The sequence below is a fragment of the Lycium ferocissimum genome, chromosome 7 (genome assembly GCF_029784015.1).
Source record: "Lycium ferocissimum isolate CSIRO_LF1 chromosome 7, AGI_CSIRO_Lferr_CH_V1, whole genome shotgun sequence".
Taxonomy (NCBI): domain Eukaryota; kingdom Viridiplantae; phylum Streptophyta; class Magnoliopsida; order Solanales; family Solanaceae; genus Lycium; species Lycium ferocissimum.
Window position 1 is genome coordinate 51,928,355 of NC_081348.1, and position 23,712 is coordinate 51,952,066.

The 23,712-nt window shown below is 32.1% G+C and overlaps 1 protein-coding gene across 1 annotated transcript; it reads left to right on the forward strand.

Annotated features, from left to right (window-relative positions):
* Positions 1 to 4,204: 4,204 nt before the first annotated feature.
* Positions 4,205 to 5,965, forward strand: LOC132062965 (zinc finger protein ZAT9-like). Its single transcript, XM_059455422.1, has one exon. The coding sequence runs from the start codon at positions 4,205 to 4,207 to the stop codon at positions 5,786 to 5,788; it is 1,584 nt and encodes a 527-aa protein (XP_059311405.1). The 3' UTR covers positions 5,789 to 5,965.
* Positions 5,966 to 23,712: the final 17,747 nt, after the last annotated feature.

Here is a 23,712-nt window from a genome sequence, read left to right on the forward strand (position 1 = left end):
TTTTAGTTGATTTTGATATGCGTTTTGGTTTTCTCTTTGTTGAAAAGTTTTGCTAATTCTATATTGTTTCCTTTTTTATTTAATAATACTGTGTGAAGAATGTGTTTGTTTGAGGCAACATATGCTTTATTGATTTTTGAAATGCTAGCATAAAGTTATGACACTTCATGAATTATTAATTTATGTGTGTGCTTGGTTTTATGGTGTTTTCTTGTTAATAATTTTGATTTTTATGCAATCTTATGTGTTTTTGGTGTTGTTTTGTTAATAATGTTTTGTTTTGGTTATGAAAAATGAAAGTTTGCCTCTCACGGCATACTTTGTAATTTTTTAAAGTGAACGAATAAAAAACACTTGTGTATTTTTTTGTTTTGGTTAAAAAATGAGAAGTTTGCCTCTCAATACTTTGTAATTTTTTAAAGTGAACATAAATTGTGTATTTTTTTGTTTTGGTTATGAAAAATGAAAGTTTGCCTCTGAATAATTTTTTAAAGTGAACTTCGCCCTCCGGCGTACTTGTCTAATAACACTTGTGTATTTTTTTATTTTGCTTATGAAAATGAAAGTAATATTTTTCTTTTGTAAAGAGAACTCACTTGTCTAAATCTTAACACTTGTGTACTTTTATTTTGCTTATTGAAGTTGCCTCTAACGAAGATACTTTGTTCTTTTGTAAAGTGAACTTCGCCTCCTCGGCATACTTTTCTAGTTCTTAACACTTGCGTAAATTTTTGTTTTGCTCATGAAAATGAAAGTTTGCCTCTAACAAAGATACTTGCCTCTAACAAAGATACTTTGTTCTTTTGTAAAGTAAATTCTCCTCCGGCATACTTGAAAACACTTGTGTAATTTTTTTTATTTTGCTTATGAAAATGAAAGTTGCCTATAACAAAGATACTTTGTTCTTTTGTAAAGTGAACTTTCCACATAAAACACTTGAAATTTTTGTTTTGCTCATAAAAATGAAAGTTTGCCGCTATGTTCTTTTCTAATGTAAACTTCGCTCCTCCGCATACTTGTCTAATTCTTAATACTTGTGTATTTTTTTTATTTTGCTTATGAAAATGAAATTTGCCTCTAACAACTTTGTTCTTTTGTAAAGTAAACATGTTCGTAACTTTGCTCGATTATTTTTTGTCATCATATAATTTCAAGTCTAAGTCATTGAGCATTGTATACTAATCAAATGGAACGTATAAACTAATAAAAATCGAAACAAAGCAATAAATTTGATCAATTCTATGTTGTTGAGTAAAATTATGATTCGCAATGTTGAATGTGTGCATATCGAGTTCATAGAAGATGATTTGTTGTTATTTTCAAATATTAACAAATCTAAACTTAATAAAGCATGAAATTGAGTTGAATTACATTCAATTGAAACGTATATTATATATTTTATCTTTTTCGATGTTGTAGCAAAAAATCAATGGAGATTTCTCCGGTGAAATGTTGGAACGATGGAACGATTGAAAGGTTTGTTGTTGAAATGATGGATAGGTTTAATTGGATGTTTGGGGTTCATTACATATATATGTTATGGGTAGGGATAGTAAAGTCTTATATATTAAAGACCACGCATTACGGGGGCAAAAATTAAAGACCAGCGCATTTGAAGGGCATTCGCGCCAATTGCCCTAGTAACTATCTCCACCACTAATTATGAAAGAACTGGTTGATACACAGAAATATTAAAATTGAAATGTTGGCTCCTTCTTTAACAAGTATTGAGATAGACATGAAAATAAGTTTGCGAATGATATATATTCTTAAATTAAATGTCCTCCGTTGGTTGAATTCCAAAGTTCTCTAGAGTTCTTGTTGAGGCGAATTACTCATAAATGTAAAAATGAATAATAACACTAGTTTTATAATAAATTCAATTACTAAAAAGGAAAAATAAAGAAAAAAACTATTTTTGCATCTAGACTCCATATGAATAGTCAAGAAGATATTTTATTTCCTTTTTAAGCTATACTAAAAAGATTGTGTTTTGGCATACATCAAAATAATCACTTCAAGCATTTAATAATAATGTGCTCACACCTTTTTTTTTTTTTTTTTTCCGGTAAACTCATTTGTACCATGTATAACGTGGCTGCTCATGTCAAAATTAAACATTAATTCTTACAATAGTTTATAAGGAATAATATTTTCTTAAATTTTTGTAAAAACTGTTTTACTTTGTTTTGTTTCTACTCAATAACGTTATTTCCAATTTAGTGAATAACAACAAAAATAAAATGGGAAATAGTGCAACTAAGAATATTTGTAAGCATTACTTTTTCCCTTCAATTTTATGTTAAAAATTCGTATACCCCTTCCCCCTCCCCCTACCTATTTGTCATCTCTAAAGATTTGATTATGGACAATATCTCCTTCTATTTGTCTTTAGATCAACAACAATATCTCCTTCTATAAATTAATTTTGTATTGTCATATTTCTCGTTTCTTCTTTTTTTAATTCCCTTTTCATGAAATATTGAAATTGGTTAATTTAGTTTTATCTTCTTTCTTCCTCTTTTTTTTTTTTTTTTTTTTTTTTTGTTCATTTTATCTTTTACCTATAGGTTGTTGCCCACTAACTGCAAAATTTACGTCTATAATAAACAATTCTTTTGGGAAAGTTCGATGAGTTTTTGAAATTACCATTTTTATTTTCTATTTTGTAGGTAGTTTGGAGCAATTATTCTTTCATTTGTATGTTTTATACTGTTACCTGGAATTATTTTACTATCCAAAGTTATTAATGGATAGATGTAGTTGGTTACAATTGTATTTTACTATTTTGTCTCTCCAATTTTTTTGTTATATAGGCAAGTCTAGTATAATATATGTGACTACAAAGAGTTTATGTTATATAGACACCGTCGACAAAAGAATTTTGCAAGTAAGCCTTGAGATTTATAATCTTAAAAATAAGACAAACTACAGCATGTAAAAGTGACCTGATAGTGTAAAAATTATCTACGCCTGATGGTATAATATAACATAAACTCGTATAAATAAGAAAATATGATATTAAAAAAATCTACAAAAGGGACAGTAGATGGATAATCTATAGAGGTTATATAAACACTGCATTTATGATATTATCATAGTAGAATATTAAGATAAAAAGAATAGAATGTCTATATACAACATAATATCGGAGAGAAGAATGATTTTAACCTCTCAAAAGTTAAGTAAAAGAAAAGGAGAAAGGGAGTTGAGAAGATGAAGATGCAAAGACACCTAAGAAATTCAGAAAATTTAAATGTTTGTCTTAGTGTGAGCTACTCTATAAAGAGATTTTCTTGCTGGCACCAACTGTATTAAAACTTATCCTTACCTAATTTTTACACAAAATTAAATAATTTAATCTTATTAGTAAAAAATAAACGATGAAGTGATTATATGTTTATGAAATACACGTATATGCAATTATCAGTTTAATATAAACACTGAATATAATTTTTTATTTTTAGATGTTATCTATATTTTTCTAATATGAGAAAAAGATTTACATTGTCACTGTTTATTAATCTGGTGTAGCAACTTAACTTTTATATACAGTAACTAGTTTCACTTTTTGTGAATGGTTATTTATAATTGTTATTTAGATGACCAAATAGTATTAAAAAAATTGTACATTAATATATGCAAAAGTAAGCAATAATATGTTTTGTATTATCCTTAATCAGAGGTCTTGTGTTCAAGTCCTGGGTACGAAAAAAGTCCTAGTAAGAAAAGTTTTCCCTTTTAAAGAGTCCTATCCGACATGAATCTGAATTAGTCCCGCCCTATTATCGGTACCGAACACCGAGTGGGAAACATTAAAAAAGACTTTGTTTTTAATTAGGATCTTTTTCTTTTATATGGATTGACATAGATCTTGAGTCTTACAAAGTAGCTGATTTTCCGAGCTTGATTTTTGGGAGTGGATTTTCTTTAATGAAGTTTCCTTCTTCTTTCCATATTACTCAATATCCACCCCCTCCCCCCCCCCCCGGCGTGCTCCCCCACCCCCACACCAATATTTCATTCACTTTTATTTTATTCTTATCACCAAGTTTGTTTTATTTCCTACTCACTTACTATATTTTTTGTGTCTCTTATACTCCTCAGTACTGACCTTCTATCTTCCCTTTTTCTTCTAGGGTTTCATTAGTTTTCCCAAAGTTTTCTTGATTTTAGCTCTTGTTTTCTTGATTTTTCACCTCCAATGGAAGCTCAACGTGATCAAGAAATTAATGGATCTTGTGAAAAAGGTACTTCTTCGTCTTCGAGTACCTTAAAGGTGAAACTAAAGATCCCGAAGCTCAAAGACGAGGATCTTTTTAAGGAGGATGAAAAAAAGATCAATGTTGTTCGTGGTGGAGATGAGGATGTTTTTAAGGAAGATGAAAATAATGTTCGCGAAGAAAAAATCTTCTTCGCGAAGCAAAAAAAAGATCACATATGTTGTGAGTGTGGCAAAGAATTTAGCTCGGGAAAAGCCCTAGGAGGTCACATGAGTAGTGCACATGTTCAAGCAAATCAAAGATTAGAAGAATCTTGGAAGAAGAAGAAGAGTTTTACACAAGAAAAATCTGCAAAGTTGACGAATGGATCAAGAATTTTTGAAGAAGAAGATGAAGAAGAAGGGGTTTTTAATAATAATGAGCAAAAAATAATTTGTGATCTTTGTGGTAAGAGTTTTCCTTCGAAGAAATCTTTATTTGGACACATGAGATGTCATCCTGATAGAGATTGGAGAGGGATGAAACCCCCTACTTCTAGTAAAAGAGACACAAAAAATAGGGTTTTTCGAGCTAATTTTGACGACGACACCCGCAACAACGATGATGAGGACGATGCTGATGATTATTTTGCTACTATTCTAGACGAAGAAGAAGAACAGAGAAGTACGCATGGTAAAGATCTCGAGAATATTGTTAATTTTGTTGTTGCACCTCCTCCTGGTGATTTAAAAGATTGTCTGAAGGGTTGGGGTGTGACAGATAGGCGAGGGCGATCTCCTCTTAGAAAGAAGAGGAATGTTAGTAGTCCTGATCAGAGCAAATCTATCTCAAGTTCAGATGAAAAGGAACTTCATGATGCGGTTCATCAGCTCATAAGATTAGTCAATGGCGATGGCAACAACAACAATAATAATGACAATTCGGAGGTCCTGTGTAGCAGCAATTCAGTCGGTACTACTACTCCGAAAGAAGTTCCGTTGAGCAGTTTGAAGGACAAATCCAAGAGAAAGGTGGCGGCTGCTGATGACAATGAAGAAAATCGCGGAGAAATTTGTTCTTCTCCGATTAACAAGAAGAGGAGGCGCGAGAAGCAGCTAATCAAATTGGAACCCGGCAAAGATGTGAGCCCTAGCCCGGGCCCGAAGAAAACACCCGAGGTCAAATACAAATGTAACATATGTGGCAAGAGTTTTACCAGTCACCAGGCACTGGGTGGTCACAGGTCTAGTCATAACAAGTTCAAGATTACTATCGAGAACACGATCGATCATCCTCAACAGCATCAAGAAATTAAGGCTAGAAATGAAGAACATTATAGTCATGATCATGAACCTGATGTTCAATTGGGAGAAGAAATCAATAATTTCAACTTTATTGAACATGGATCCAATAATGTTCATAAGTGCAAAATTTGTGACAAGATTTTCTCTACTGGACAAGCACTAGGAGGTCATCAAAGGAGCCATTGGACAAATAATCAAGATGAATCAGCAAGTCAAAATGCAAGTAAAGTTCTTGATTTTGATCTTAATGAATTACCTGATGTAGATGATTGTGATAGATAATAATCCAGAAAATGATCATATTAGGTTCTTTGTTTTTCATTTTTATTTTTCGGGCATTTTATTAGCGCTTGCTCAGATCAATATGCTTCTATATATTGAATCTTTAGGATTTTTATCAATATTGAATAGAAGAAATATATTTCTTATTGATATTTTAGTTTTTGCACCTAAGGTTCAAATTTATAGTATATGTAATTCCTTTAATTAATTTATCTCTTTAGATTTTCTTTCGTTTTTATTTTCTTGTGAAATGAGGTCTTTTCTATTTTAATCTTGTTTTGGAAAAAAGTTTATTTCTTTATCCAAATATGATCTCGATTAGTTCACAAGATTGAATGACTAATTTACCGCCGGACCCTTTATTCGATAGTTTTTCAAGAATGCTGAGCTGGTTATGTAAGTTATGTGTCCGAGAGGCTTTCAACTTTCTTGCACCGGGTAAGGGTATTGTTTCGATAGATGGTATTGTTCTATATAGAGTTCATCATAACTCTTTACCCTATATAGAATTATGCGTCTATTGTTCTTGTAGTAGTTATTTAAAAAATCTATATAGGAATCTCTTTCCTAGAAAAAATTAAAGATATATCATGAAAACTGATGCCAAAGTTTATAGAGCTACCCAGTGATGAGATTAGTAATGATTACATTTACACATGAGATTATAAAATTCATTTTTAAAGATGATTTTTTTTAGCTAAATATGCCTTTGCATTATCAATGTATACATAAGTTAAAGTCATAATATAATAATCTTAACTTCTGCCAATATACTGTCGGAATACAAGATCCAATTGAAAATAATTTTTTTATTTTTTATAATTATAATATTGTGATGATAAAATGTAATAATACACTTATTCATTTAGAAGAAAAGAAAATGTCAGCAAGGCCATGAGTTTATACTTACTATGTACATGACCTTATGTATTATCCAAGTTTGAAAGATGTTATTTCGAGAAAGAAAAAAAAAATATTGAGTTCTAAACTTGAAAGGTCACACTCTATTTATATTTTGACGTTAAGGGAATTTAAGCAAAAATAGCCTTGCGGATCAGAACTTTCACAAAGTTAACTATATATGCCGGGTGGAAGAATGGAAAATATGCTTCTAACAAGTTATGTCGGGCGGGTAATAACTTTATACATTTTTCATTTTACCTATTTTATTAAGTTGTTCAAAAATCTTGCTGAATTAACAAAACTTGCCTGGTTCATAAGTTATATCAGGCAAGTCAATCTGCAAAGTTAGAATTTTCACTAAGAAGATTCAAAATATAACGAAGTAAACATATGAAAAAGCTAAGGAGATCTATTTAACATCGATCAGTTATATATATACATAAAAATAATCTGACAAAAGGGGTTCAGTGAACCTCCTTGCGCCCCTGGGCTAGTTATATCTTTAGTACAATCTTCATTCTACCTATATTATATTGTTAAATAGCTCACAAATCTTGCCGGATAGACAAAAGTTGTCTCGCTCACAAGTTATGGTTGGTGGATTATAACAACATGTTCTACATTCTCCATTCTACTTATATTGTTAAATTATTCACAAATCTTTCTGGATTGACAATATATGTTTGTGTTGTTCAATTGTTTATAAGTTTTGTCAAACTACAAGACCTGATACTATTTTTGTTTTACCGTTCTTCTTAAATTGTTCACAAATTCTGCCATATTGAAAAACTTGCATGCGTATACACTATGGTTGCCTTGTTCACATATATTGTAGCTTTTATATGGATGTCTTCATTACCATAGATAGTTTTAGCAGTTTGGATCGACATGGTATATCCATCTCCAAGCTCTATATATTTGTCTTGTTCTCTTTAGAATCCTTTATTTGCTTAACCTTGAAAACAAAAATGAATAATGTTTGTATAATATCTAAATTTTAACAATTTTGTCACAATTTTTTCTGGTAAATTTTGATCAGTGCTTTGAAGAACATCTCATTATCTTTTTTTAGTAGATCCAACAACACCGTTCTTCCAAATTTATAGCAAGTATATACAGTTAGACCCAGAGGCGAAGCCAGAATTTAGAGTTTATGGGTTCAGGATTCTAGTTGTTTAAAATTACTGGGTTCTAAATTCTTAATTGGTACATATTTAATAAATTTTTTAATAAAAATACAAAGTTTGGACCAAAGCTACTGGGTTCGACCGAACCCACGACCAATGAGCTAGCTCTGCCCCTGGTTAGACCTCCGTATAACAACCTCATTGATCGAATAATTTTTGTTTGTTATAGTGAAATACTGTTTTAGAGAACATATAACATAACATAACATAACATGAAAAATCGGTTCCATAAAAACTTGATCGTTATAGTGAAATAGAATATGACTCTCATAGAGAAGTCAATTTTCAATTTCAAACTTGAGCATCTCGTTTTCCTTTGATAGAAAAATTGTCCTCCAAAATAACTAATTTTCCTACGATTTTAGCATATATATTGTTCCTTGATTTCAGCAAGCTCTTTTCCATATCTTCCTTGATTCCATAATATTTCCCATAAATAGGGATAACAAATCTTCATAATTTTCACCACACAATATCATATTTCCATGTGGAATTCTTCTTCATTGAAGGAACATGTGCAAAAATATAACATTTACTATAAGTTATATTTTGCTCAACAGGTTACAGTTTGAAAGATGTTGTTTCGAGAAAAGTTAAAAAAAAAAAAAAAAAAAAAAAAAAAAAAAACATCTAATATTGAGTTCAAAACTTGAAAGGTCACAGTTAAAATCAATCGTGATTTTAACGGGGATTTGTATAAATAGGATTATTTAAGGTCGCTATTTATATTTTGACATCGTTAAGGGAATTTAAGCAAAAATAGCCTTGCGGGTCATAACTTTCACGAAGTTAACTATATAAAGTTAACAAAACTTGCCTTGTTAATCGAATAGCATTTACTAATATTATCAAAAATATTGTTCAAATACTTTTACGAGAGGGTTCAGGTGGGTCAAATTGTGGAGCTAGAATTTTTCACTAAGAAGATTCAAAATATAACGAAGTAAACATATGAAAAGCTAAGGAGATCTATTTAACATCGATCAGTTATATACATAAAAAATAATCTGACAAAAGGGGTTCAGTGAACCTCCTTGCGCCCCTGGGCGTGTTATATCTTTAGTACAATCTTCATTCTACCTATATTATATTGTTAAATAGTTAACAAATCTTGCCGGATAGGCAAAATTTGTCTCGCTCACAAGTTATGGCCGGCAAATCATAACAACACGTTCTACATTCTCCATTCTACTTATATTGTTAAAGTATTCACAAATCTTGCCAGATTGACAATATATATTTGTGTTGTTCAATTGTTTATAAGTTTTGTCGAACTAGAAGACCCGATATTATTTTTATTTTACTATTCTTATTAAATTGTTCACAAATTCTGCCATATTGAAAAACTTGCATGTGTGTACACTATGGTTGCTACATATACTGTAGCTTTTGTATGGATGTCTTCATTACTATATATTGTTTGAGCTGTTTGGATCGACCTGGTACATCCATCTCCAAGCTCTATATATTTGTCTTTTTCTCTTTAAAATCCTTTATTTGATTAACCTTGAAAAGAAAAATGAATAATGTGTATAATATCTAAATTTTAACAATTATATGACGATTTTTTCTGGTAAATTTTGATCAGTGCTTTGAATCTTCTTGTAGTAAATCTAACGATACCGTTCTTTCAAATATATAGCTAGTATACACAGTTAGACCTCTATATAACAACGTCGTTCAAATATTTTTTGTTTATAGTGACATACTGTTATAGAAAACATATAACATAACATACAATGAAAAATCTGTTCCATAAAAAACTTGACCGTTAGTCCGTTATAGTGAAATAGAAGATGACGGTCACAGAGATGTGTTACGGTATATTCAATTTTCAATTTCAAACTTGAGCATCTTTTTCCTTGATAGAAAAATTGTCCTCCAAAATAACTAGTTTTCCTACGATTTTAGCATATATATTGTTCCTTGATTTGATCAAGTTCTTTTCCATATCTTCTTGATTCCATAATATTTCCCATAAATATGGATAATAAATTTTCATAATTTCACCACACAATATCATATTTCCATGTGGAATTCTTCTTCAATGAAGGAACATGTGCAATATATATCATTTACTATAAGTAAATGTTCTGTGATAAAAATTGTATCGAGTTATTACTGAGCTTTGACCATGTTGGTTTATTAACATAAAGATTAATATGTGAAACTTTGTGGCTAACAATACTTACTGCCAGAAGTTTTTTGGACAACATTACAAATTATCACTCGGACTCAGAACTGGGAAACCACCTTCCACAAATTAATATCCCGGATTAAAAAAAAAAATGAAGAGTCTAAGTTTTATGCAGCGACAGTGTTTTTTTTTTTTATGCAATTAAATGACTTATAAGGTAAATTTATGATAATAATTCATTAATTACCTAGTAAAAAAGATAAATAACATGCTATAATATGTTAAAATATACTGATAGCTAGTGTTAAAACACAACTGCACTGTTGATACATAAACGTAAATCCATAGATGAATGCCGTAAGTAAAAAGAAACTTATGAATAACCTACAATGACATATTAATTCTATTACCCTTTAATGTTTGGCACATCTAATAATATGTATAGGAAGAAAAAATCTTTCAATTGAAACAAAGAATACATAAACATCACACTAAATTGCAATGCAAGTGAATGTATGGGGGAAAATCCGGGCCTAAAAGGTGGAGTAATCAGGACCCTACAGGCCTACACGTAGAAGTCTCAGCTCGGATACACCCGGACCTGTGATGACATTGTCGATCATGACCCGGTGGCGTTACCCTGATGTGTCCAGGATCGGTATTACCTCAGTGTGATGTCAAACTCCCCGCGGTTGAAGCAACCAGTGGCACCGTTCCCGCGGATCTATCCTCCGGTCATAGCTCCCTTTCCAGCTTAACGCATTTCCAACAGCTCTCTGCCCAGACATCAGTAGACCTCCAGCCCAGTGCTCGTCCTGCAATACTGTTCGACCGATCTTTTCACTGTTGAATAGTCACTTGTCAATGTGCACTTGTACTTTCATATTGTGGGAAAGCCTTAGCCTTGTATCAATAAATAGGGCCTCCTAGAACAAGATAGGAGGCCGGGTCTCTCACTCTCAAAACACCATTGTTGAATACACGAAATACTATAAGTTCTCTAGGATATTTCCAACTATTGTCTCTTTATTTCTTGCCATTTACATTCTTGCATTTACATACACTTCTCAGTTTAACTACAAGAAAAAAGTTTTTGATTGAATACAATTCGCGTGTCTTTATATAACCCCATTTCCCAGAAATTTAATTGTTATCCTAAATTTTTTTTTAACAGTAAACAGTGAATACGCTACTCTAGCGGGCAAATAATACTATTCAAGCAGTAGCAGAGTCAGAAACTCAAAAAAAAAAAAGAGAATCTTCTGTCAAGGGTCTATTCTTGAAAATCCAGGAAAAGAGCATTGGGAAGCCGTGAAGTGGATACTCAGGTATCTAAGAGGAAGTTCAGATGAATGCTTGTGTTTTGGAGGATCAAATCCAATCTTGAAGGGCTATACAGATACTGATATGGCAGGTGACCTTGATAACAGAAAAAGTATTGACAAAAGATACCAATATAAATTGGATGGGAACTACCTAAGAAATTCAGGTACAAACATATCTACACTCGATATTTATATTGAATACATTATACGTGTCTTCACATAAACCATTATTGTTAAATAATAATTAATTGATGCATGTTTGCACCTTAATTTTTGCATGTTTGCACCTTAATTTTTCATTAATCATGATACGAATAGATTTTTGAAATTCATCAGATCCTATTTGGTCAAATATCTAGCGGCAAACTCCTATGTTCCTTTGATTACGGCATTTCTGGACAAGTTCCTGGATAAGAAGCATAAAACTATTGTAATACATTTCATGCAGTGGCAAAGCTAAAGGAAGTCGAGAGATTTAATTGAATTCTTTCATTGAAAAATTATATTGTGCAAATAAGATAAAAGATAATTTATTTAGATTATATATGGATTTTGAAATTTCCTTAACATAAGAAAATTAAACTAAAAAAAAAAAGAAGAGAATCTTCTGTCAAGGGTCTATTCTTGAAAATCCAGGAAAAGAGCATTGGGAAGCCGTGAAGTGGATACTCAGGTATCTAAGAGGAAGTTCAGATGAATGCTTGTGTTTTGGAGGATCAAATCCAATCTTGAAGGGCTATAACGATACGATATGGCAGGTGACCTTGATAACAGAAAAAGTATTGACAAAAGATACCGATATAAATTGGATGGGAACTACCTAAGAAATTCAGGTACAAACATATCTACACTCGATATTTATATTGAATACATTATACGTGTCTTCACATAAACCATTATTGTTAAATAATAATTAATTGATGCATGTTTGCACCTTAATTTTTCATTAATCATGATACGAATAGATTTTTGAAATTCATCAGATCCTATTTGGTCAAATATCTAGCGGCAAACTCCTATGTTCCTTTGATTACGGCATTTCTGGACAAGTTCCTGGATAAGAAGCATAAAACTATTGTAATACATTTCATGCAAGCAAAAGCTAAAGGAAGTCGAGAGATTTAATTGAATTCTTTCATTGAAAAATTATATTGTGCAAATAAGATAAAAGATAATTTATTTAGATTATATATGGATTTTGAAATTTCCTTAACATAAGAAAATTAATGTGATGGAAAAGCTTTCAAAAATTGTCTTAAATCACAATTTCAAATTCGAGGTGCGATACTAATTTCTTTAAATCCCCTCTATGAAATTTCTAATTCTATTAAGGGGTTCAATTGAATTTCTTTCGTCGAAAATTTTACTAACAAAATTTAGGTTATGAAAGGATTGATGTGGTGGTGGTGGTGGTGAGGGAAGAGAGAAAGAGAAGGGGACACTATAAAAAAAAAGGGTAATTTGTGGAGGTTGAAAGTTGCAATTCGCTCGGAGGTTTTAGCGTCTTCTAGCCTTTGTGAATTGCAACTTTCAACCTTCGCAAATTACCCATTTTTTTTATAGTGGGAAGGGGAATAAGGGAAAGAGAATATGGTGAAGCCGAGAGAGAATGAAGAACGAAAAGTGATTGGAAGTGGAGATAGCAATAGGAGTGAGAAAAAGAGCGAGGAAAAAAATTCATACCAAGAAGAAGCTCAAATTTGCTTCTAAACTATGCAAAAGGTGCATCTTTGACTTTTGTTATAAGCAATTAAGACTTATAATTTATTGATATGTGACATCAATTGATGATCAGCTTTTAGTCGTTTGAAAAATAAGGATAAATATAACCAGTTTTAGCAGGCGTTTGGCTATAGATTTCAAATATTTGTCACTTTATTTGAAATGTATTGAGTTGAAGTTGAAGATGACATTGTGTTTTAATATACTTTTTGTAAAGATAAATTCAAATAATGTTTATGTTTGAATGTACTTAAATACAATTTCAAAAATGAAAATTGAGTTATAAGTTATTCTTAATATTGATTTTTAAATAAAGTAAAAAATTATTTTAGAAAAAAGTGAATAATTTTTATGGCCAAATGGTTCCTCAATAATGTTGAGGACATATTTGACCCCAATTATAAAGGAGCATGATTTTACACTAAGGAGAATTGCAAATAAGTACAACCCGCACATATACATTGCAACAGAATGACGCATTTACAACTGCGCGAATATGTAGCCAAAAAATAATAGGCCTAGGTCGAAAAAAGAAGCATTTTTCTTTTCTTTTTTTAATTTGCAGATTTTCAAGCGCAAAAATTGAGTGATTTTCCATTTTTTTTTTCCCGAAGTCCGTATACATTCCTATTCCAGTTACAAAAAAAAAACACAAATGCATACATAATGCAACTCGAAAATGCTACATTTTCATCTTCCCCAAGTTCCAAATACTATCAAAAACAAAAATTCAAAAAAGTAGATTGTTCCAGAAAGAGTGTGAAAACACAGAAAAATAGTTTTTAACTTCACATGTGCAGTATATGTATAATGATGTATAACTTTGTATAAACTTGTATATGCAATGTATAATAATATATAAAAAGGGCAGCCCCGTGAACTAAGCTCCCGTTATGCACGGGACCCGAAAAAGGTGGCCACAAGGGTTTATTGTATAATAATAATAATGAAATATATACCGGGAAATAACAAAAAGAATAAGAAGAGAAGAAAAAAAAATGGTGTATAACAATGTTTACACACCTAATACACAACAATATACACTTATTATAATTTTGTATAATGTTGTATATAAAAATTGGATTTCATTTTAACTTCCTTTTTCAAGTAGTATGGTTCCCAAGACCAACATTTATCAAACACAATCAACCCAAAATTCTAGATTCAAGTTACTACAAGTTTTGCAAACGATTTTAAATTTCACTGGATCGTTTTAGAGTAAGATTTTCAAAATCTCAGTTGAACTTCAAGCTCCTAAGCTCCTTTAATGGAGTCCAAGTCTCGCCGCAACAAAACTCCGAGCTCTGAAGCTCCTTCAATGGGAGTCTGAGCTTCAAAACTCCTTCAATGGACGTAAAAGGGCAAGAGGGGTTTGATTTCAGAAAAAAGAAATTAAAATAATAGCAGAAAGAACAAGGAAAGAAAGAAGGAGCTGTGGGAAAACGAAAAAAAAAGTTTGAAGTAGGTTTTTAATGGTGGGCTAAGGAATGTAAAACAAATTCAGGGTATATATAAAGTGTGCTACACTAGGGTAGAAGGTAAAATATGAGTCAATTTTGATAGCATTGATACCCTAATTGTTATAGAGAATAATATATAATTACCCCTGAATTTGTACCTTATTTTCAAAAAGATGTTCTAACTTTGTGGGAGCCCGGCACTTTTATAACCCAAAAAAAAAAAAAAAAATTGGAACCAAACTAATCCGTTAAAAAAAAAAAAATCAAAGTAGGTTTCACGCACAGACCTAACAAAAACCCCTCCCATTTCCAAAGATACTTTTCTCTTTCATTTCTTCTATTTTCACCCTTTCAACACACTTTTGCACTCCCAAAAACATGTCTCAAATTTTTGAAACTTCAAAGTTTGCTATACAACCCGATATTTGTGAATGCAGTTATTACTGAAAACTAGAAACATCAAAGACCCAAGATAATCCAGGTTGCCATTTTTGGCGTTGTAAAGTGCCCGAAGTAAGTGTTTTTACATTTTTTAGTGTTTTTTTTTTTCACGTTATCCACAGATTTTACTTTAAAAAACTGACTTTCTTGTAATGTTTATAGGATATGGGCGGTTGCAAACACTTTCAGTGGATAAAACGGTGGCGGCGAAGTTTAAAAATTCACTTTTTGATAAAGATACCGCGACTTCACGTATCTCTAGATATACCGCTAAGTTGGACTCGCAATTTAAGCTTGAGGAAGCTGAAGAAAAAATTGAACTTTTGGAGGTCTTGCTCACCGGTTTCGAAAAAAAGGAATTTTGCAGAAGGCTAAACTTAGAGACGCTCAATACGAGACAATAGCTTTGAAAGAAAAACTTAAATTGTGGAAGATTAATTCTGCTATCTTGTTATTGTTCATTATTTATATGTATTTTGTTTACTAAGTTTAATATTTCTATGGATTATGTTTTTTACTAGTTGTACCTTTTCCCCTATAATGTAATCTACACCCTTTATGTACTAATTTATTTGTGTTTCTTTGTTAAATTGTCAATTAATAATAGACTTTAACAATAAAAGCAAATTAAAAACATGTCAAACTAATTCAAATTGATGACTTCATCATAAAATAAAAATACAAATTAACGACTTTAGTCCGAAACGTAAATGACCCATAATCTAAGACAATGAGAGCCTAAATAAACCCTAATCGTCATCGAATAGAAGTCCTCAATATCGTCCTCAGAACGATATTGGCGGTCTCTTAACACACATCTTTTTTCAGAAGATGTTAGTTCTCTACCGGTTGATGATGCTTGTTCTTCGACCAACTTTAGCATGTAAAATTTACAACGTCTTGCTAGCATTTTGTTGTTTTTTTTTTCTAATCCTTTGTACGGCAAGCTCGCAAGTTTCTGGACCTACTTGAGGCATGGTTATTGAGTAACTTGTTGGGATTGGAGCGTTGAGATTTTTCAAGTCACGAACAAGACGTTCTGATTCGGCAATCCGATATGACCATTCTCGGCGTAAACCGCAATAATATTCTCGCGGATCTGAATATTTCACACTGCGAAAATCATCATTACGCTCTATAAGAAGGTAGGGATTTAGTTCATCTAGTTTGAAATCACTAGTATCACTCGAAAAACTGCTATGATTTGAACTCTCATCATCACTGCTATTTGGTTCTTTTGGAAGGAATAAAGACCAAACTGAGTTTCTACTACTTGACATTGAATACATTGTAGTCTAATAACTAAAAAAGGGCTACTTATATAGTTGCAAACCCCCAAGTACCCTCGGGGGGAGGGGGGGGGGTCTTTATGACCCTACCTACTTACCTTATTATAAGAAAAATATTAATTTTCATCGGACATTTCACAGTCCGAATCTCACTTGGATCTAAATCTTGTGCTACCATGTATAGCATATTCTACCCTATGGTAACGTATTTGCATCCGATTGTTCTCTTCGCGAAAACGATTAAGAGCAAAATTAAATTCTTGTGGAGTTCCACGAGGCATTGACATAACATGTTTTTTTGGGCGTTTAAGCCCTGCTGAAACTAAATTTTGCTCAAGTGTTTCAGCCTCCCTAACACGCCAATTCCACTCCTCTCTCATTGTTTTATTGTATTCTCAACTAAATCTTTTGTTAGGGTTATTTGAGTAATGAAAACCATCATCATCTAGTTCCCATGTCCTACCCATTGATTCAAATATGTTTGTTGGGGTAAAACATATAATAGAATCAAGATTATCGAATTGGGTGTAGAATGTCATGATAACTCGTTTTAAAGTGAATACTAATTGTTTGTCAATCATGTTATATATAGTACTGCATTTTTTGACCGTTTTATTTGAATTTAATTCATATTGCGCAATATAACATGATTTGACAACACATCATGGTTGAAAATTACAGCTTTTTTATCACCCATGCTTGATTTGACAACACATTATGCATGCTAATTTCAGCTTTTTTATGACACATAAAGGACCGATTTGACAATACAATGCTGCATTTTTTGACCGTTTATTTGAATTTAATTCATATTACACACCATTTCAATGCGCAATAGGACATGATTTGACAACACATCATGCATGCCAATTTCAGCTTTTTATGACACATAAAGGACCGATTTGACAATACAATGCTGCATTTTTTTATCGTTTATTTGAATTTAATTCATATTACGCACCATTTTAATGCGCAATAGGACATGATTTGACAACACATTATGCATGCCAATTTCAGCTTTTTTATGACACATAAAAGACCGATTTGACAATACAATGCTGCATTTTTTGACCGTTTATTTGAATTTAATTCATATTACGCATCATTTCAATGCGCAATAGGACATGATTTGACAACACATTATACATGCCAATTTTTTTTTTATGACACATAAAGGACCGATTTGACAATACAATGTCGTGCATTTTTTGACCATTTATTTGAATTTAATTCATATTACGCACCATTTCAATGCGCAATAGGACATGATTTGACAACACATCATGCATGCCAATTTCAGTTTTTTTATGACACATAAAGGACCGATTTGATAATACAATGCTGTATTTTTTTATCATTTATTTGAATTTAATTCATATTACGCACCATTTCAATGCGTAATAGAGGTCAATATGAATCTATTTAAGAAGAATGTTGGACGAGGTAAAAACTCATCTATTTCATAAGTTTAAGTCTCTTAAGTCATTCAAAAAAACCTCTCTTAAGTCATTCAAAAAAAAAATCAAACTTCCTACAAAAAATGGCACAAGATATTCCACCAGTTAAGGTTTCACTACATTGGGATGGTATTATCCTTGATGACAATAGTCCAGATCGTTACAATAAAAGACCAAACGTTCATGTTAAATGTCCACTATGAATCACTAGTCACTTACATATATGAAAAAATGAATGTTAGTCCAGATGAGTATGAAATCTCTATAACAGGCAGATATCCACAATCGGTTTCCCATGGTATAGTGCTTTATGGTAGGCATTATATCAATAATGATGATTCTTTGAGGGATTAGTTGAATGGGCCAAAAGAATTAAAACATTTAGTCGCCCTTAATGTTCTTGAGATGTATGTTGACAAGATACCCCGAGAGGTCCCGCAAGAACAACCCAGTCAAGTTAACACGTATGGAGATATTAGTTCTTACGGGGACATTTTGAGTGGCAAGTCTTTCTGAAAATCTTACCCAACAATTTAATCAAACTTGGTAAATATGCATTCTTATATTATTATTTTGTGTAGTAGCACGTGTTTATTGTATGTATTGGTAAATAATCATTTTTAAATCTTTGTAGGGGTTATAGACCTGATACGAGTAATATTGGGCAATCATCTCAATTTAGTGGAGCAACTCATTATTATCAGAACTCTCAGTTCAGTGGAGCTGATTATCATAATAATTCTCAGTTTAGTGGAGCTTATTATTATAATAATTCTCAGTTCGGTGCAGTACGATTATTATCAAAACTCGTCAGTGGTACCAACTGTGGATGAAAGGCGATCCTCTCGGCTTGGTGGAGTTGATCATTCTCCACACCATGCTCATTCTCAATATGTGTAGGTTCATCACCTTGATATTATATATATATATATATATATATATATATATATATATATATATATTTGAATTTAGAATTTAACATATGTTTTTTATCGTGTAGGAGGTGGTCTTTCTTAGATGGCGCTGATTGTCCAAGTTACGTGGATACATTAGAGAGTAATGGAGATGAACCAACTAATAATGCAGAGGTAACCGATGATGAAGATAGTGAAGGGGATGAAGAAGATACGCATTTTAGTCCCCAGAACCAACTCACCACCACGTACCACCTCCGATGGCGGAAAACCCAATTCCTGACAGCCCAATGCAGTGGCATTCTGACTATATTCCATATCTTGACAGTCTACAAGGTCTTGAGGATGCATTTTTCTCCACAAGAGATGATGATCAAAGTCGCCAAAAAACGTGGATTGAACCAAAAAATTCCATGACTGATGAATGCGTCCTTGCAAAGGGAATGCAGTTCACATAAAAAAAGATGTTGCAACGGGCTGTCAGAATGTATTGTATAAAGCATATGAGGGAGTTTAAGGTTGATGGCTCAAACAAATCGGTATGAAGGTTGGTTTGTGTTACGACTTAAGGTTTCATGCGGTTGCTTCGGGGAATTGTTAAGCCTGATGGTCCGTGGAAATCACAAAATTCCACCCAAAGCACACTTGTGATATGGGACAAAGTGGAGCAGATCATTTTAATTTAGATATAAACATGATTGCTCATGTGTTACTTAAACACATTGAGGAAACTCCAAGGTAACTTATCTGACCTATAACATTATATATCTTATAGCAATTAAAATATCATTGCTAAATGTTGTTTGTTTAAACTTATGCAAGATTCCCATCAAAATTTGTATTAGCATGGTCCACTCCAAATATGGTAAAATCATAAGCAAGAGAAAGGGATTTCTCGGGCGTAGACGTGCTTTTGAGATGATCTTTGGAACTTGGGAATCCTCTTTTCGGCATTTGTCGGGGTATATGGCGGCTCTACAACATGCTAATGCGGCACCGTTGTACGAGGGCGGCTTTTAGAGGCTTAATTTTTGACTTCGTCTTTTGGGCATTCAAACCAAGTATTGATGGTTTTGCTCACTGCCGGAATGAGATATCGATAGATGGGACGCATGTATATGGCCGATATGACATTAAGCTCCTAATTGCAGTAGGTACGGATGCCAATGGGTCAATATTCCCTCTTGCTTTCACAATTGCTGCCAACGAGAGCAACGAGACATGGGGGATGTTCTTGCCTCATCTAAAAACTCATGTTATTAAGGGTCGTCAGGGCATATGTGTCCTATCGGATCGTCATAAAGGCATATTGCTCAATATGCGTACTCTGAAAGGGTGGCAACCTCCACATGCTTACCATCGATATTGTTTAAGGCACTTAAAGGCTAATTTGCAAACAAAGTTTGAAAATGGCATCAGAAACAAATTGATGTGGGGGGGGCGTGCGATCAACAAAGAAAATGAAACCGCAAATGGAGTTGCTAGGGAGAAGTGAGTGAAGAGGCTTATGTTTGGTTGATGAAACTAGAAGTTGAAAAATGGATGCTTTATGCTGATGGAGGAAAGAGATGGGGCATGCTCACAGCGAACAGCTCGGAGTCTTTCAATGGACTCCTCAAATCTACTCGAGGACTACCTGTCACTGTAATGGTAAGACTAACTTTCAAGCAGGTCGTGAAGCGATTTGCGGATAGGACAAGGCAGGCCAGAGCCATATTAGCCGAGGACGGAACATGAATGCCAAAGCCCTACAAAAAGATGGAGCACCATAGAAGAAAGGCAGAGGGTCACCAAATGATCGAGTATGACGTCGTTCAATGAGTGTATGAAGTTAGAACGGGTTATTACGACGGTAAAGGAGAAAACAATCATATCGTTACTGAGCCTACAAAATCATGCACTTGTGGTAAATGGCAAACGTACCACATGCCAAGTTCTCATGCAGTCAAGTGCTTTGAGAAAATGGCCAGGAATGTAACTGATTATGTGGCGGAGGAATATAAGGTCGTAAAATACCTTGGAGCATATTCCAGCCACTTCCATCCCCTTGGTGATCAAGCTTATTGGCCAGCCGCGCCGTTTTCTATGGTTGCGAACAAGAAGCATATCCGTAAATTAGGAAAAAACAAGTTAACCCGTCATCACAATCAAATGGATGTTAGCGAAAAGACTTACTCTCGCAAGTGCTTGACATGTAAGCAATTTGGGCATGATAAGCGTTCATGTAGGCAAAACTCCCGTGGTGGCAGCACATCTGGAAGTAGAAGAGTGTCTAGAACTTGATTTTTTTTTAAGTCTATTGTAATTTAATGATGTATTTCGTTGCTAATGGAATGAAATATTTTTCAATTATTATGAACCTCTCGTATTGGATGAATTATTTTTAAATATTATATTTATTTTTGCACATTCAAAAGGTGCGGATTACACAATACAATAACAAAATAAAAAAGACATAAAAGAAAAAAACAACCTAATACAAAGCAGAGTAATTTTTTCTTTTCTATCTTTCTTGAACCAAAAAAGTACTTTCATAGCTTTGAGAGTAAAACAAAAGAGATTAATTAAAATCCTATAAAATATGACACTTAAACCTAAATATAACAAGTTTTCAAATGTACTTCGGAGCACCTTATAACTCCTAAAACGACGATCCAAATGTATATGTATCCTTAATGTAATGAGCCGATATTATTGTACACTAAAAAAAATATTAAGTTCTATATAAAATATTTATATTTCGGTGTTTTGAAACGTGACTAATCTTCGGCCAAAGTACGAAAAAAAGCTTAATTTTGAGTTTGATTTCCAAAGAATAAAAGGTTGGGATCGGGGGGGGGGGGGGGGGGGGGCTTCACGCACATAATCACGTGAAAGGACCAAAGTGTAAATGTACACTTTGGCCCTTTCACGCATAGATTCTGTGCGTGAAGCCTACTTTGGTTCTTTTTTCTTTAAACGGGTTAGTTTGGTTTCAAATTTTTTTTTTTTGGATTAAAAGTTACAGGACCCAACTTTGTGGAGGGTTATTACCACTTTGAACAATTTTGAACTGATATTGTTACCTTCTTTTTGACCATCGACATAGAGGGTGCATACACTCTCTTAAAGAGCGTGAGCAACCCAAAAATATATATATATATATATATATATATATATATATATATATATATATATATATATATGTATAATTTTAATTTAACAATATTTTCTTTATAAAATGTGCTTTCCAATTTTTCTGGTTATTTTAATTTTTCCCTTATTCTTTTTTTTTCTTCTCTCCTCTTCATAAATCTGTCGCCATTCCTCCACCACTTTCAATATCATCATTTCATCCACCATTTTTACTACTACTGCTTCCATTTAAGAGAATTTTTGTTACATTCGAACAATATGTAAAATTCATTAGGGGCCTGTTTGGAAAGCCACTTGATAATTGGAATTAGTGTAATTACCAGGGTAGTAATTATCCAGCCTAGTAATTACACAGTAGTGTAATTACAACGACCTGTTTGTTTGTTATAACGTAATTACACTGTAATTACAAGCGTGCTGTTTGATTGCACATGTGTAATTACATAGTTAGTTTAATTTAAAAACAAAATTTTAATTATAAAAAAAATTAAAATTAATATTTTAAAAAATATTTGCCTTTATAAACGATATTAAATTAATTATTTAAGAACACAATATTTCTTGAAAAAGTATTAATTAATAATCATAGATTTGCAAGTAAAAAATAATTGATATATATTTTTTAAATTAATAATATTTAATTATAAAACTTAAAAGAAGACTTTTTTTGTGAGAACGTCATGGATTGGATGTTTGACCAAAAAATAATATTTATAAATATAATGCCATAACATTATTCAAATGTTTGACACAAAAAATTCATCAAATGTAAGTGAAAAATAAACAACATGCAATGTGAAAGCAAATAACTTAAAATTGAAAATATAACCTAAATTCAAAATTAAAAAGAAAAGTTTAACATAATACTTTTATATCAAATTCCAACATTACATAAGTAAGTTCCAACGTAACTTAAGTAAATAATTCAAAAGAAAAGGAAAATATAAGTCTATAACCTCATTCACAACGAAATTCTACTTTAATAACGTCACTCGTTATATGTCAAGTTTTTTAATGACTCATTCTTTTCAATATTAAGAGGTGTAGTTTCAAAAATTAGAATAATAACACGGTTATGCAAAATGAATAAAATAAAAAAAAAAAAAAAATACGAGCAATTACATGGAACCACAAGAAGTAAAGGTTGAGAATGAGAAGAAAGGAAATGAAAAATAAATAATATAAAAAGAAAAATACATTTTAAAAAATAAAAATAATTAAAAAGTAAAAAATAAAAAATAAATAAAAATTAAAAATTAAAAGAAATTAAAATAATAGAAATAAAAGATAAATTAAAAATTAAAAGAAATTAAAATAAACAAAAAAGAAACAAACTAAAAAGTAAACTAATTACACCCAATTCTCAATCCATCATTGAGAATTGGAGAGTGTAATTACACCCTCTCAATTACACTAAATTCTCACCTAACTGTGTAATTATTTAGTTAAACAAATCAGCCAAACTATATAATTACACTCAATTCCAATTACTCAGATGGCTTTCCAAACAGGCTCTAGATTGAATTTTAGGAATTCATGAATGGAGGCAGCATCTAGCCTTTTCATTTGAGTTTCAGCTTGGCACCTAATAAATCCTCATTGATTCTTTTAAAATCTTCATTTATGCTGAAGTTACATGAAAAGGAGAGCAAGGGGGGCAGGAGGCGGGGGGGGGGGGGAAGGTAGGGAGGAGTTACTCACTCCGTCTTAATTTATGTAACACTTTTTTTTTTAAATGATTAAAAATGACACCTTTATTTAGTAACAATTCAAACCTTTTTACCCTTAATAAAACAAATTTTTATGATTTGTTTTAGTCCAAAAATTTTTAAAATCTTTTTTGTTTTCTTAAATTTTGTGGACAGTCAAACACTCTCGAATAAAATGGGAGGGAAAATTTATGGTGAAGTCAAAAGAGAAGAAAGAGAAAAAGATAAAAGAAAGAGTAAATATA

Bases quoted from the DNA above. Each gene is read 5' to 3' on its own strand.
- LOC132062965 (XM_059455422.1), top strand. From the start codon at position 4,205: ATGGAAGCTCAACGTGATCAAGAAATTAATGGATCTTGTGAAAAAGGT.